This window comes from Astatotilapia calliptera, chromosome 13 (genome assembly GCF_900246225.1).
Source record: "Astatotilapia calliptera chromosome 13, fAstCal1.2, whole genome shotgun sequence".
NCBI classification, from domain to species: domain Eukaryota; kingdom Metazoa; phylum Chordata; class Actinopteri; order Cichliformes; family Cichlidae; genus Astatotilapia; species Astatotilapia calliptera.
The window spans coordinates 3,385,843-3,402,351 of record NC_039314.1 but is presented as its reverse complement, the minus strand read 5'-3'; the positions used below and the strand labels follow the sequence as shown (position 1 = coordinate 3,402,351).

General features: G+C 39.3%; 2 protein-coding genes across 7 annotated transcripts in view; one reads left to right on the top strand and one right to left on the bottom strand.

The window, feature by feature from the left end:
• The window catches only part of LOC113034599 (stromal membrane-associated protein 1-like), a 147,089-nt gene extending 144,436 nt beyond the window's left edge, over window positions 1-2,653 (top strand). For all 6 annotated transcript variants that reach the window (XM_026189297.1, XM_026189296.1, XM_026189300.1 and 3 more), the window contains one exon: window positions 1,555-2,653. In XM_026189297.1, coding sequence (XP_026045082.1) covers window positions 1,555-1,701 — 147 coding nt within the window. In that variant the 3' untranslated portion in view covers window positions 1,702-2,653. The remainder of the gene's footprint in view (window positions 1-1,554) is intronic.
• Window positions 2,654-4,677: 2,024 nt separating this feature from the next.
• b3gat2 (beta-1,3-glucuronyltransferase 2 (glucuronosyltransferase S)) overlaps window positions 4,678-16,509 on the bottom strand; it is a 60,701-nt gene continuing 48,869 nt past the window's right edge. Inside the window, exon 4 of the mRNA XM_026189786.1 lies at window positions 4,678-7,070. Within this exon, the coding sequence (XP_026045571.1) occupies window positions 6,984-7,070 (87 nt within the window). The 3' untranslated portion in view covers window positions 4,678-6,983. The remainder of the gene's footprint in view (window positions 7,071-16,509) is intronic.

The following is a 16,509-nucleotide window of genomic DNA, read 5'->3' as shown; positions in this document are numbered from 1 at the left end:
TATCTAGAGTATATGCCCAGAAGAAGCCTGAAGGCCAAAAATAAATATGTAAAAATATGCAAAAATAATCCCAACAGATGTGCTTAAAAATGTTTAAAAAAAAAAAAAATAGAAACAAAGAAAAAGGAATTCAATTAATCAAATTCTAAATCCAAAAATATGAAATGAAGTCCTTCTTACATTTGAATTTGAAAACAGTGGCCAGCAGTGTGTTGAATACGTGCAGAGGGTGGTCAGGATCCATTATTTAGCCATACATCCAGCCACTGTGCGTTTGGATCACATCAGCTGATGGAGGAATTCAGACAGTTTGTTGATTGAAAAGCAATCATCCGTCAGTAAGTTGTGGTCCTAAAGGGGTGGGCCAGCAACAATACTCAAGTAATCTGTGGTTGGTAGTAAACACAGATGTGTTTTTACATCAAATTCTCACCCAAACATCTGATTGTTGCAGCAGAAGTCATAACTCATATAATTAGAAGTGTTTTTCTGAATATATACAGGGGTAAAATAAGTATTGAACACATCACTAATTTTCTAAGTAAATATATTATTGACATGAAATTCTCAGCAGTTTGTAACAACCCATCCAATCCACACATGCAAAGAAATCCAACCATAGATGTCCAAGTTATGTGTAAGGATGAAAAATAACTTAGAGAAAAGGTGTTGAACATATGGACAGTCATCACACCATCATATCATATGATATTATATAAAAAACGAAAAATAAAGCATGTCCATAGTGTCCAACCCCAGTGGTATTAAGAGGTGTTAAAGTGTTATATCTGAATCTTCTTATGCTCTCTGAACCCTGGTGTATGAGGTTACATTTTACAACTGAGATTATTCAGCGAACATAAATTGCCTCTGAGATGCTTTGGGTTTGTTGGTTTTATATAGTTGTCTTTTATTAACCTATTACATTCACTCCTTTCTTAGTACCCCTAACAAAGTCCAAACATGAAGCTGACTGAAAGTCTGAACCCTACATTTGCCTAAAATGTGATGACCAAAGTGCCCTCACCCCAGTGTATGGAAGTCAGTAGTCCGCACTAACGCAGCTGTACAGTGCATGAAAGTGTGTGTGTGTGTGTGTGTGTGTGTGTGTGTGTGTGTGTGTGTGTGTGTGTGCGCACACGCGCATTTTGTGCAGAAGATGGAACGGTGAGCTGATGAGTGCTTGGTTAGCTGACACACATGCATTACTACACACACAGTACCTACACACACGCTCTCAGCTCTCTGATGACCAGATAAGTGAGCAGCACTGCACCAAAGCACATTCATAATAGATAAGACCGAATGGAGGGAAGAAGGGGGAGTGAGTTAGGGATGTGGAAGAGGGTGAGGGATTGTGAAAAGAGAGGAGAGAGGGCAGGGAGCATTTATGAACAGAGGGGATGTTAAAGAGGGTTGGAAATAAGCCAGGAAGTGGAGTTAAAGGATGGAGAAACCCCAACACTCACCTCCAGGCTCTGAAATGACAGAATAACTCTGTGTTTGCTCTGATGAACTCAAACAGTAACTTTTCTCCTCTGTTTTCTATCTCAGATGACCCAGCAGATGTCAGGCATGGCTCTGAGTGGTGGAGGGCCTGCGCCAGCTGCTTCCAGCCAATCAGGCACCCCTGGGGCCGGTTGGCCCGCAGCTCCATCCCCGGCTTCAGGCCAGACCCTCAGCACTCAGCTGTGGAAGTGACGAGGATGGGGTCCAGAGGATGTGGTGGTGGGGTGGGGAGTGGAGGGCAGCGACATGGCAAGAAAACACCCATATTTTCCAACCAATCCATGTACCTTCAGCTCTGATTATATACAACAAGGACAGTCCGTGTGCCCCAACACACCTTCACCGCAGTTCCTTTAGAGGACCAAGATGACATCACAATGGATTGGAGCAGTAAAAAACAAAACGAAAAAAACCCGGCAACCGCTATGTTGCGTCTATAGTTGACTTCCTTTTCTTTTCTGGTTTCCTTTTTGTTGTTGTCGGAAAAAGACAAAGAAAACAAAAGAGATGTAACAAAGCTGCTGGAGCAAAGACTCCAAGTGTCTGTAATACTAAGGTGATATCATTACCAAACTGGATAGTTAGTCTCTCAGTATCTGCAGTAGATATGGCTGTCTTGTGGTTGGTCTATGCTACCTGTCCTCTCCCTTCTCTCTGCACTGTATATTGTGATGGTCCCTCTTCCTTCCCTTCCTGCTCCTTTAGGGCAAGCACAGCCTCGTAGCAGATAATCGTCCAAGCAGTACTGTATTTATGTGAAAAAAAAAAAAGTGAATCTCCTGGGTTTTTTCAGGGGAGAGAGGTCAATGCTTCAGCTCAGAAAAACTTTGGTCGAAGGTTTTTTAGCCTCTGCTAAAAAAAATGAGGTCTCGCTGACCTGCTAATACAGTAGGTGTTACTTTTATTTTTGCACTAATGATCAAACAGTTCAACCATTTTCCCTTTGAAACGTGTGAAGTCAAGCTGTCTTGTTTAAGTCTCTGAGGGTTCAGCTTATTCCCACAGCAGACAGTGTACTGATGACTTACACCAGTGGTTTTCAGTTGTGGGGAAACCACTTGCCCAAGGTATATAATAAATCTCTGTGTTTATGGTAGACTTTTTTTTAAAATAAACAATTAAATAGCCTAAATTGTTCCATTTTCTTTTCTATTTTATGGTTTTTGTTTTGATAGTAATACTTTTTATATAAAGTATTATATAATTATAATATTTTAAAGTTAGAGAAATAAAATGTGTTATGCTTGGGCTTGCTGACATATAATCTAAAACTACTGTTTTCCCCACACATCCACAGGTCTAAATATATAAGTACATATTTTCTTGAAAAAAGAAGAAAAAACTTTGTTTGCTGTAAAACTTGAAGCTAGCAGTTAGATGCAGTTAGCTTAATTTAGCAGACGATATGTAGATATGCTAATCTGGTACTGTTCAAAATGATCCAAAAACAACAACCAAAACAAACAAACTGAAGTCTCTCTAAAGTTAAACAAAATCTCCAATGTATCGCAATTCAAACAGTTCACACTGTAAATGTAAATATATTATCACAGGTTTCCTGATTTCTAGACTTTGCGTTATTGTATGTTGTTAGCTGCTCGGCAATTGATTCACAATTAAGGTGCCAGAGTTACTCGACCCTTAGCTTATCCTTATTACATATCCACTTATATGTCAGACAAACATCAATGTGTGTAGTCAATGTGTAGTTTTCAGTTTTTATTTTTATTTTTGACTTTTTAAAACTGTTTAAAATCTTTCCGTTCAGCTAGTTGCTACATAGCGCTAGGGCAATTCTTAACCTACAGGTGCTAGCTAAAAGAATTTTCTGGAACTGGTCACCGACTCATCTGCTTAGTTATCTAGCGACATGACAGGGACAGACTGCAATAACTGCACTCTTTCATCTTGAGTACCATGAACATACATCTCTTTAACAAACAGAAGCCATTAGCACAGTTAGCGTAGTTATTTAAAAGAGCTAATGCTTAACAAAGCCGATGCTTTGTTTGACATGTCTTTTATCGTTATATGTATTTATACACACAAACACACATATGTGTGTAGAGACACATCTCATTATCCAGTATACTTTGTCAACCGAAGGTAAACTTGTCCATGTTACTCAAATTGATGGCTGCATTAAAAAAAACAACACAAACCTTCAAATGTCAAACATTCCCTTTAAGTCTCAGTAATTGCTGGGCGGTCCCGCAGTCCCCTGGGTGCCTTTGGTGGCCTCGCTGTGATGTTTTGAAGTGTTTTAAAACCAAACGCGTTAGGTTTAGTGCAGACTGGGCTCCAACCCAGTTAAAATATTCCTTGTTGTTGAAGTGTGCACCCTCTCCCATGCGCCTTGAGGGAAATTAAATCACCACTGGAATCCTGGGATCACAACAGTATGTCTTAACTAAACTTTAAATAGCAGAGCAGGTACTGTATCAGTGGTTGATTGTGATTCTGCGTCTCAGATTTTTGTTGAGTGGTAAATATAGAAGAACTGGCAGTTTGGTCCCAACTACTGAGTTGGAAATCTGTCTTTTTATTTGAAATTCTGGACCAGTGTGACACCCAGAATGCTTGTCCTTCCATGTATGATGCTGTAACCGTATGTTCCGCCATTCGCTGTGTGATGTTTTGTTGTGTGTAGTACAAGAAAAGCACAGTTAGTCTGCAGCAAATAAACCTGGATGACCAATCAGAGGGCTAGATTGGCAGCGGGAATGGGACTGAACAGTGGTAGATTAAAGTGGACCTGTATGAAAATCCTTGATGGGTTCATCATTACATCATCATTACTCTTCAGTTCTTCAGATCACACTGCCGAGCGCCGATGCAGAGATTCATGTCTGTACAGGGTCCCTCTGCCATGCAATAACTGTAGCACTCTGTGGGAGAACGTTTATAACAACATATTCTTAATAACTTAATGTCATCCAGGTTTATTTCCAGTGTGTTTACATTTTCTGGTGCCTAGTACAGGGAAAAAGATGTGTTTTATGCATTAAAACTGTAAATATGCAGGAAATTTTCTGTGATCATCTTTGTTTAATGACTCTAAAAATATGGTTTTATCTTTTTGAGATCTTTTACTTTCTTTTCTCCTTTTTTTTTCTGATGCCTGTTTTACAAGTGAGTCATTTGAAATAAAAGCTGTTGAATCCTGGATAATAAGGCTTGTTTTTATTTCTTGTGTGTACATCAAACACAACTGTACATACAGTCCCCTCTAAACTTCAGTGCTCAGGACAATACTGCTGTCAGGAAAAGAGCTCTTTGCACATTAGAACAGTGAAAGTGGCCGCCTGTGTTGTACCGCTTATATACCAGCTTCTCCATTTCTTTTTCCTTCTCTGCTGACAGATGGGTTTCCTATGTTGTCAGCTCACAGATGCTACATTATTGATGGCTGCTTGTCAGGAGTGTTGTTACTTGATGTGGGCCACTTCCAAACTTCATTACATTCCTCATATACACGGAGGAGAAAACGCATGTTGTCACTTCATTAGGTTTATATGATCAGCTCATTCTAATAATTAAATAGTATTTAGGCATCAATCAACCTTAACAGCATTAACTTTGAGACATTCATGTGATTTAATTTAAACAAAGAAGACCGGGGCGGCTGTTCCTGACAGAATCTGATTGGCATTTCACAGCCAGCAGTCGAACTGACATTACTGTGAAATCTGAGCTAAAACTTTGATGAAAAGGATTCAAACTGTTTTTTTTTTTTAAACACACCCAAATTTTTCAGGGGAATTATGGGAAGAATAGTAATGTCCCAGTAATTTAGGAAATACACTTTCTTCAGTTTCCAAGAGTGAGGTTGGAAAAAATGTTTTATTAATTACAGAGTTGGAGCCTAGCTTAGCATAAAAACTACCAGAGAAGAAAAGCTAATTGCCTGCCCCTAATTAAAGTTCAAAGATGCCTCTACAAACACATTTGAAGCTAGTTACTACATTATCTCTAGAATTTTTTTTAAATTAAATTGTAGTGGGTTATGTTGCATTTTATAGACTGTAATCTTGCTAGAATGCTAGCAAGATATTCGGCCAGATTCCTTAAAGGATCAGGATAGCCATTTCTGCTCTGTTTAGCTAACAATGAGCAAAAATTCAACACAGGATGTGTGGAGGTGTTTAGGGTCATTACTGGGGTTATTTTTTTAAATAATTATATTTTACCTTCCAGTCTTCACGCTAAGCTAATTTTATGTTGAAAGCCTTCTGATGCCAGTTTTTGGCATGGGTGTGAAATTGGTACCAGTAAACAATCATGTTTCTAAAACTGTAGGGATCCAGAAATACCTTCTTCTTTTTTCAATCAAACTTACATTAGGGTACTTGCCAATACTAAGAACAGAGATATTTAATTACAGAATTCAAATAAATGTTTCCTGTAACATGAATGCTCAGTTGGCTCTGTATCATCAAACTGATGTTCCTTTAAGGCCATCTAATATCATTTGGATTTGCAGACTTTGGGCAGTGACTGGGTATGTTGTCTTACTGCCTCTGTTGCTGTTTCTAATTGAGTCTTCAATAGACTACTAAGGGTGTCCTCTTCCTCTCGCCCTGTGGCAGCCTAGAAAGGCCTTAATCCACAGTAACAACGTTCCTGATGAGTTTATGATCTCAATCACACATTTTAAATCCTAATGAATACAACACAAGTCTTATTTTGCAAATTTTAGTCCCAATAAGTGTCCACAAGAACAATAAAGTAGAATATACTTTAGGGTGGGCTTACTTGTGGACTGAAAAGCAGCTACCCTATAAACATGTAGTGTCCTTCAGTTTCACAGCTGTGCTTGTGATGTCTGGTTTCAAAAATGCTGATGACAGTCATAACACTGAACTCAAAGTTTTGGGAACAGGACTTTACAAACTAGTGGGAGAGCCAACTCCTAGAGGAGAGGTTAGCATTGTGTGACAGCTGTTATCAGAGTAGCTACATGAACACAGTATCAAACGGGTAAACAATACTGGTGTTGGTATCAGTGCATCCCTACAAAAATGTTAAACATTCCTTTCACACTAGGAAACCTTAGCAGTATGCCTCACATCCGGCACACAAGCCTTTTCTTCTTTTAGCAATTCTATCACAATTTCATGGTTTTAATTAGGACACAGAATTGTTAATTAAAAAAAACATATCAATGATTCGATGCGTCTCACATGGCACTTTTCAGTTCAGCAACACGATATGTTACATTTCTAGTAACATTTACTTTTTACATCAGCAGGCTGTGGATGCGAGGAAATGAACAGTCTAGGTCATTCCAGTTTGTAAAAGGTATTTGGTGCTATCCAGTTCTCACAGAGCATGTTTGAAAGACAGCAAGGAGTCTTGAATCATGCAGCTCCTCAGAGACTCTGTCCATCACCAGCAGATTGTATTAACCCGAAAGGCAGAGGAAAGCAGAGTGCTGCTGGAAGTCTCAGCCAAGAGATGACGGGCAGCCCCGATCACACCTCGATGGCGACGGTGTCCTTTCGATGTTTGGGCTCGTTTGCGAGATGTGGTTTCTCTGTGCGAGTGTGCCAAACCAGCACCTGAAAAAGAGAAGAGGAAGAATCAGAAAATCTGCCGGCAAAGAAAGCGTAATGCACTAAAAAAAGAGTAGAAGAAAGGCAGTCGTGTGAAACACACTCCCGTTGATGGTTTCATGCAACAACAATAACAAAGAAAAGGAATACACCAGCAAACCATCAAACAGATATAAAAACATATGAGGGTGGGGGATTGGTTTTACAATAAATATCAGGGTACATTAAACTCATTTTATTGTTGAGATATAGAAATGCAACATCACCAGGAAAACAAGTCTATCAGAACAAACGTAATAACTATACATGTAATGTATCATATTACTTTCCATTACACATATAAAAAAATAAAGAACCAGCAGATGATACTGATACTGTTTCACTCTTTGTTTGATAACTGTCCGCTATTGTCAACTAATAATAGTAGGCTAAATCTGTCATGAGTGTATGACAGTGGGAACAGCTCTACTCGGGGGGCTCTGTCCCTCCTCTCTCCTCCTGTATAGCTGCACAATGGTGGTCTGATAATGTGCCTCACTGTTCATTTTCTTACAAGCTTTCTTATGTTTCCAGAAAAAGCCTTCACAGAACCTGACTTGGACTTGATTCCCATTTTAAAAAGCATGTTTACAGCCTTGCACACAAATCCGTTTGGTGTTTTGGATACTGATGAGACTTAAAGTTAGGGGTGGGGCTGCTTTGACTGACAGGTGTGTCCACACAGGAGGTTGTAGCTGTGTGCTAGCTTGGAGATGGCGGAGTGTTCGTTTCCTCTGTATTTGTGCAGTTGATGGTTTTTGAAACATATCTGATTGAATTATCTAGATTTAGTGACAGAAATTGTTATTAATCACTTATTTAGCACAAATTGAAAGCCTTGTGTGATACCCTGGAACTAAAAGGTTGTTAGGTGTTGGAAAAAACAGAGTTTAAGTTAACATGCATGCGGCATGGTGCTTTGATCTTTACTGAGATGGAAGGTGTGTCCTTTTAACTGCACAAATCACTGTCCTTTTATTCTTCTATGAAAGTATAAACTATTAGGATTTTAATACAAAAATTTGAGGTAGAATATTTACTGACACAGATCAGTGGTGATTTCTACTCAGTGGCTTCTTGGTGTCAGTATGAAACCAATGTACTGGTCTAAATCAAGTGTGCAGTTGTATTTCCACTCATTGCAGATGCATTTTGAACCTTCAGTCCTCGATGATCTGCATATGAAATGCCCCATGGAGTAAAAAACAAGTCTGTGTTCTCTGCAGCAGAGATAGCATTGTATCCTCCTGCTGTTGGATTTGATGGTGCTGGTGTGCTGCGAGGGATTCCACTTGCAGGAAACAGCCTGACACCTCGAAATGGTTTGAATCAAAAGCAGCACGCACCTCACTGCAGCTGTTTGTCTTGTGTTTTCAGTCAATTTCACAGCAATATATTGGTGAGAAAACAGTACAATGGATGCAACGATTGATATTTTCCTGGAGAGGAGAACAAATTCCATTCCATGTAGTTTCAAATGAGTTTTTTTGGGGGGGAGTTTATAACTAATGAGCCCATAATTCAAGTGTGTCCGAAACTGCACACACAGTGACTCACAAAGGCATGATTTATTGCTGGCTGTGGACACTGACGTTGTTTTTGCGCTTCTTCAGGTGGAACGTGTCACTTCCTGCACACTGAGCTGCTAATTGGCCCGCTTTGCATATCTAACGAGGCTAATGTAGCAGCCGCTCCAGAGCTGTGGGGGAAATGGTATCTGTGCGTACGCGTGCCAATTATGCAGCCAGAGTGCGCTCCCTGTTCCCCGTATACTCTTCTCTTCCCCCCAGTTTGCTCTCTGTTTTCCTCATTCATCAAGTCCACTTTCTCTCCCATGGCCTTACTGCTGGTTTTACCTCAGTCCTATTTCCTGCTCTAGCTTTCGTTTCCACCCTCAGGCAACTCGGAGACAAAAAAAGCTTTTTCAGGTTAGAGAGCTCTGTGCTTTTTTCCCCCTTAATAGCATATGGTGGGGGAAGGCCTGTTTCTACCTATGAGCAAGAGGAACTTATATAGCAGAACTTTTACCTTAAAGGGGACCTATTATGTTTTTGGCTTTTTCCTTTCAGAGCTCTTCAGATCACAACTGGAGCAAAGCGGAGGCTGTGATGTCACCCATTGGTTTTGGATTTAACAGTAGTGTTTGGCTGCCATCATGTTTGATGGAGTTTGATTAAAAGTTGGATGCTAACTTATCATACTTAAGTAGCATGCTGCATAAATAAAATGCACAGGTGCATCATGCAGACACACAAACCTGCTTGTCTTTAGCCTTCTGAATTTTCCTTTAACTCTTTAAATCTATTTTAAATCTATTCAGTTATGTTTTATTGAGCTTGATATTTGTATTTAGCTCATCTCACTTTTGTACTTTGACGTTGTGTTTTAGATTGCTCTTCAAGTTTTTGTATTCAGGTTTATTTGTTGTGTCTTTTTTCTTGAGCTCTTCGTTTTTATTAGTATTGGGTTGTGGTTTGATTCTATATTTGATTTGTATCCTTTTATGTCATTTGAGAGTTTTTGGTTCTTGTCGTCAGCCTTGCAGATAGCCTGGGCTGCTGGAGGATTCCCGTGATGCATTGAGTGCTTCTTCTTCACTCACTTCTTTTCACTCTGTGTGTGTTTATACACCACTTTGCATTTAATCATTAGTTATTCATCTCTGGCTCTCTTTTGTCCTGTCTTCCTCCTCTTGCCCTGAACCGGTTACTTCATATGTCTGCCCCTCACTGAGCCTGGTTGTGCTGTAGGTTTCTTCCTATTAAAAGGAGGTTTTTTTTCTTCCCACTGTCACCAAGGGCTTTCTCATGTGTGATGACTGATTGGTGGGGTTTTCTCTGTATTATTGTAGGGTCTTTACCTTATTCCACTCTAAAAAGGGCCTCAAGGTGACTGTTGTTGTGATTTGATAAAAATATAAATAAAACTGAACTGATGTGAAATTTAGGTTCTAGCTTTGGCCTTAGTGTTTTCTCCCTGTGCTCATGTTTAGTTCAGCGTGTCTTGTTTTCATTTCAAAGTTTCTGCTTAGGTTTTGTTTTCTTTTACTTAGACTTTGAATTACAACTTTTATTTCCTCATTATTCTATTGTGTTGTTTCCTTATTGAGCCTCTGGTTTCTGTTTGCTTTGTGCTCTTCAAGGAATAAATTCAGAAATTATTTTGGTGTTTCCCAGTTTCTTGAATTTATAGATTGGTGTCATTGTCCCTCCTCTATCTCATTCTGTGTTTGTTTTAGTTTTGTTTTTTTAACCTCACTTCTTTTTTATTTCTGTGTCCTGTCCTGTACATGCGCATCTCATTTACCCCCTGCATTCAATTCCCTTTCAGTTTGTGTATAAATAGGCATTCCTTCATTCACTGTTTCATCATCCACACGCGCTGCGTATCCCCTACAACGTTTTAGTTTCATATTCCAAGTGATTTTCAGGCTTTTAAATTCCCTGCTAATTTTTGTCTTGATGCACGCTCAATCTTCCAGGTAATAAAGTTCTGAAAGTCAGAAAGGAAGCTATATCCACGTAGATGAGTGACAATATGTCTTCTCCCAAGGCGAGGGCCAGCATGGCGAGCCAGATGGCTGGCTTACTGTTCCTCCCATTTACATGAATTAAGAGTTAGCACTTTGTGTGTCTTCCAATCAGCACTGGGCCCTACACTCTGGTCCTTGAAAAGAACTGCTCCACATAGAAGATTGCTAAGTAATGGACTAATAATGCACTGGAATTTCAAACTTCTTGGATTGCTCATACCACAAAAGGCACCAACACAGTGGAAAGGTCCAGTTCAATGACTATTTAGTGGATGTGAGCTGCCTCTATTCAGACTCCTATCAAAGGGGCCAAGCCCCTAAATCCAACATCCAGTTAAATAAACACACATTTCTTTAAGTGCCATCTCCTGATGTCTTATGTGCTAATTATTGCTCCTTCAAACAGGAGCTTTTGCTCTTGGTATCGAAACAGTGACACAAATTTTTAAGAAAAAGGGTTCCAGCAACCAACGACACTTTTAAATACCTCTGTGATGTCAGTGGTTTATATCAAAACAGTATTTCAGAACCTGCTGTACAGAAAGGACACAGCTTTGATTTACCTAATATAAAACAGACCAATTTAGGTGTTATTATTATTATTATTATTATTTTACTGGGTCATTTCCGCTAACAATGATTTTAAATTTCCTTCAGACTCCCTGTGACAAAAGTCTATGAAGGGAGCACTAGAGTGAAGTAGAGTCAGATTGAAAAGATAATCATGGCACAGCAAGGAAAAAGTGAGAACTCATTTTGGATTCAGCACCATACTGCAGATGGATTAAAGTAAGGCTGCTTTTTACAAAAGTCACTATGAATAAAAAGAAGCATGTCAGTTTTGCAACTCAATTTGCAACTTAGCAACATGGAGTGTATTCAAATGAATCTGAAATTATGTTTTACTTCTCTCTTCTCTGTAATATGCACACTGCTGGCCAAAATGGCCAAGAAATTTCAAATAATCATGTCAGCCTATGTAAATATAATCCAGACCCAGAGCGAAGAACTCAGACTTCAGGCTGCTCTAAAGGCTCAGTTTCCCTGGCTAAAAGAGAGATGGTGTTCAATTTTAAGTCTAAGAATAAAATATGTGAAGATGGAAATGAGCGTCATCAGTTTCGTCTAATGGTTTAAACTTCATTTAAACTGAAATCAAATCTGCTTAGCAGTGATTCCAAATCTTTGGAGAGAATTTACCTGATTGTCACGACTTGGGATTTTATTTATTAAGACCTTTCCTCACTTGCTGCTTCCAGTGTCTATAAGCTTCTCCAGGCTCGGTTATTACATTCAATTGAATCTGAAATATCTCTCACTCGACAGAAAGGAAAAATGCATTCCTAATTTGTAAATGCACTCAAGATGCTTTAAGGATTGTGTCACCAAAAACCAGACCAAGAAGTGGTCAGAGATGTGTTTAGCCACATTAATGCCACTAAAATTAAGTTTGGCAGAAAGCTGAGAGCCATTTGTAATGAAATAGACAGCAGTGCAGTCTTTCACCCCAGAGCTCCCTGGGTCCCCTGTCATTCTGTCTTCTTTCTTTTTTTAAATCTTCCTCAATCAATCTATGTATCCTCTTTTCTCTGCATAGGCTTTTACCCTCCTCATCCTTTCTCTCTCCTCGAGCTCCTTTCCCTCCTGTGCTATCATCTGTCTCCATCTGTTCCCGCCATCCCCCTCCTTTCTTGTCCTGTCACTGCTGTCTGTTGCCGTTACTCTCTCGATCTAACTACATTACAGCTCCTGACAGTCGTCTCCAGATACTGACCCAGCCGTCAGATGAGCGTTTCTGGCCTACATTGTCAAGGTCGACGTTCAGGTTCTATGGTCTGATCCCAGATACCGTCCTCAAAGTGCCCAGAGCTGGAGTTAGGGTGTGTCTGCTGGTAAAAGTAATATCTTCCAGTAATATGAATAATAATACGCCAGTTCAGACCAGTCTTAACCAATAAAACCAAGAACAAGGTGTAGACCCAAAATGATTACAGTTCATACTAAAAACAGGCCCTGAAATAGGGTGTGCTTCTCACTCAGATGCATTACTCCCTCACAAAGCCAAACTGAATTTTTAAACACTGAGATACTGACAGTTACCATTTACAGTCTGAGTAATTTCAGAGTTTATCTGTGGAAAAGCTGAAGCTACTAGTTGCCACACAGCAGCCAAGAAGCATAAAGGATTTAGTTTGTAAAGTGTAAAGAGAGGTGGTCAAAGTCTCTCCTGAGACGTGTGCAAACCCAATAAGAAAAATACAGGTTTTTCCAACTGTAAAACCATTCCTGTTTTGGGGTTGTCTCCCCGCAAAGACACCAAACCAGCTGAAACTGATTAACAGCCCCCTCTGCTACTTAATGTTGACACTCGCTGTGGCTCTATGTGTCTGTGAGATTTCATGTGCAGGTAGATACATTTGTCAAACTTGCTACAGAGCCAAACTAATTGTCTCCAGTATTTGTGCGAAGCCAACAGGTCATTCCTGCTATATTTTTACCTTTAACTCCTCATGTAACTCTACAAGGCAAAAAAACAGCTAGCTGCTGTTTAAACCTCTATTTACGAGGAGTAGCCAATTAAACGAAACCTAAAGAGAGACGGGCCTTTCAGAATCATGCAAAGTTGCTTAAGTAACATCTAATGAGCAGAACAGGAACTTAATTTGTGTGATAAAGTGACAGATCCTGATAAAAATCATGACCAAAACTGAAGCAAAATTGAAAGCTACACTGCTCAATAGTGAAGAGTAGTGTAGCTACTGTGTAACTGATTGTTATGACTTGGAATTTTATTCCATAAGACCTTTCGGCATTTGCTGTTTCCACAGTTTCACCTCAAGCTAAAAAGGGCAACATTTTTCTTTATATTATACTTATGTGCTTAATATTCAACTTTTTCAGAGGTGGCAGTGTAAAAAGTTTATGCAAAGATTTATGTCAGTCTAGTTTTTTTTTTTTTGTTGTTTTTTAAAGTCAAACTGCATGTTTACAAATACTTTTGATTAGAAACTGTATTACCCAGTAAGCTTTTACCTTTTACTTTTTGATTTTTAGCACTAGGTATTATTTATATACTTAAACTAAACATGATTTAGATTCCACAGTCTTTGTTGTTGCCTTGTCATTTTTTACTGATGTGTCTATATGACAGATGTGACAGTGTGTGAGACGCGCTGCGTTCTGCACTGTCTGAGCGATGTTTCGCGTTTTAGCCTCACATGAGTGACTTTATGAGTGATGATGTCACATCCCTTTGCTATTGTAACGCTGACGTGATAAATGCTGATACCACATCGTCCTTTCTGGGCTGCTCTGGCTGATGACTGATGATGTCACGGGCTGCTAATAACCTGTATTAATATCAGCGGCAGGGCGCCTCCATTAGTGTAATGGGGTTGATAATGATGATGATAGTTTCAACACAGAGCTGTCTGCAGCAGCCGCAGCCATCAGTAAATGATGATCCAGCAGCTCCAGGGGATCTTTATCTATTCCCTGCAGGAAACATTTACCCATAACCCATCAGGGACTTGGACCCAACACTGTGACCTGCACACACATATACTGAACCACAATGATTAAATTCTGTATTTGCTTATTTCGGATAAAACAGCAGCTTTGGTATTTTTTTCTGAAAATAAAAAGTACTTGAATGCAAGCCTTAAAGAAAGTGAAGTTAAAGTACTCCACTGGTAAACAAGTCTTTGAGTTGTACCATCATCGGTTTGTAGCAGGAAAATCTGGGCACTGTTGTGTGTAACAAGCTGTAATGGTGAAGTGAAATAATATTAATAGAGTAAAGTGCACTAAAAGCTTACCAACAAGAGTCTCACCAAACATAATGAGAGTGAGAGTGGGTGAGAGGAAAGCCAACAGGGAGGCATCATCATCATCTGAGCTTTAGTTGTGTAACACTTGTGACCAAAGTTTGTCATCAAATCAAAAACTATTTCAGCATTCATGAAGAGATGTTATCATTGCTGGTGTGAAACTCCAAAATGCTGAGAACTCTGTGCTGTGATTCCTCCGTGTACTCTCACTAACACCTGTGTGCTAATGTGTGGCGTAATTAACAAAGAAAACTGTTATTTAAACTGATCGGATAATGTGACAATAGAGATCAGTTGACTACATCATCCTATTGTCATAATATCAGATTGACTGATTATTAATTTATTTATATTTGAGTCGGTATCGGGCCGATAGCCAGTCCACACATCGGTGCATCAGTATCTCTCTCTCCAGCAGGCTTCTTACGCCAAGCTTTTTAAAAGTAATGCAACAGTCGACGTAAATACCTCCTGTAAAAAGTAATTTACAATTTTTTTTCCTCAAAATTATGTGCTTTTACACTTAACTGCAGGTTAAAAATCTTAACCTGAGTGTGTGCATATTTCCTCTAGCAGTGGGATTGTTCATATCCTGAGTAACCTGGGATACAATAGAAACACAATATGTTGCCCACAATAACAAAGTTGGTTTTTTTAAATAACAATAATAATAATGATGTCGATATTATGAGATACTCGATACACTGCAAGGCAATCATCAGTGATTAGGGATGGGAACTGAGAACCGGTTCTCGTAGATTGGTTCCCAGTAGTCAATTCCTTGGAATTGTTAGTCTGCCTGCCTTTCAAAAATAGAAAAATAGCTAAAGTCTAGAGCAGGGCTGGGGGACTCCAGGCTTTGAGTGTCGCTGTCCTGCAGGTTTGTCCTTGATCCAACACAGCTGATTTAAATGGCTAAATTACCTCCTCAACATGTCTTGAAGTTTCAGGTGTGATTCAGGTGTGTTGACCCTTTGCGACATCTTGAGGCCTGGAGCTCCCCAGCCCTGGTCTAGAGGATGGATATGGGCATTTATTTTTATTGCACAAGAGGACGAGATAAATGGTAAAGTGGAAAACTGCATCCAGGACAGAAACAACCAGATTATGCTGCTAACACAACTTCACTTCTTTGCAAGCATCTGTCGAGATACCAGGCTAATGCTAAGCTAGCCAAGACCCCAGGTGAACGCTGAGTGGATGCCGACCCCAGCAGCCAGATCCTGAGGCTGCAGCCTCTATTTCTACCTGTTCACGTTTATAAAGCAGAATTGCTCTGGTTTGAATTCTACAATGAGAACCCAATGACAACTGATAAGAGAATCAATAAGGAATCGAATCACTAACTGATATCAATAATGGAATCAGAATTGCTAAATTCTTATCAATTCCCATCCCTATCAGCGATACAGCGCGATACCTGTGTAACTGAAAAAGATAAAGCACTATTGTTTTTCCGCCCCTCATCCCCGCCCACAAAAGTTACAGACCCATCTGTGGTTTTTGTCCCATTTTCTGAATAAACTCAGTTGAGCTTGTACAAACACATGTTAGAGATGTTTTTAATTTTGTTTCTTTGTTTTGGTTATTTTTATTCAGCATTTTTCAGGTAATTGCAACACTTATGTAGTACAACATCAATATTAAGTTATTAACTCTAATATAGTCATTGAACTTAATAATGTGTTACTTACCTTTACATTCTCTATAAAACCTTTTTAAGTCAGTGATAATTACAACATGTTTTCCATCAGATTGCTTAGTTTTACGCTCCTCTTTCATTTTCTGCAACAGCCTCACTGTCTTCAGCTTCAACAGCAGCAGAAACTAATGAACTAATTATGTTTGTTGGGCCACACTGTGGATCCTTTTGAGGCTCCGCTGTTGACAAAAAAATAAAATAAAATCTGGCAACAGCAATGATGTCCTCACGACGCAACTAAAAGAAACATTTTAAAACAACGAAGCTTCACAAGGTAAAACTCACTGAAAATGTGATGGAGTTCAGCAAATGTCTAATTAATCATTTTAGGAATTTAGTAAA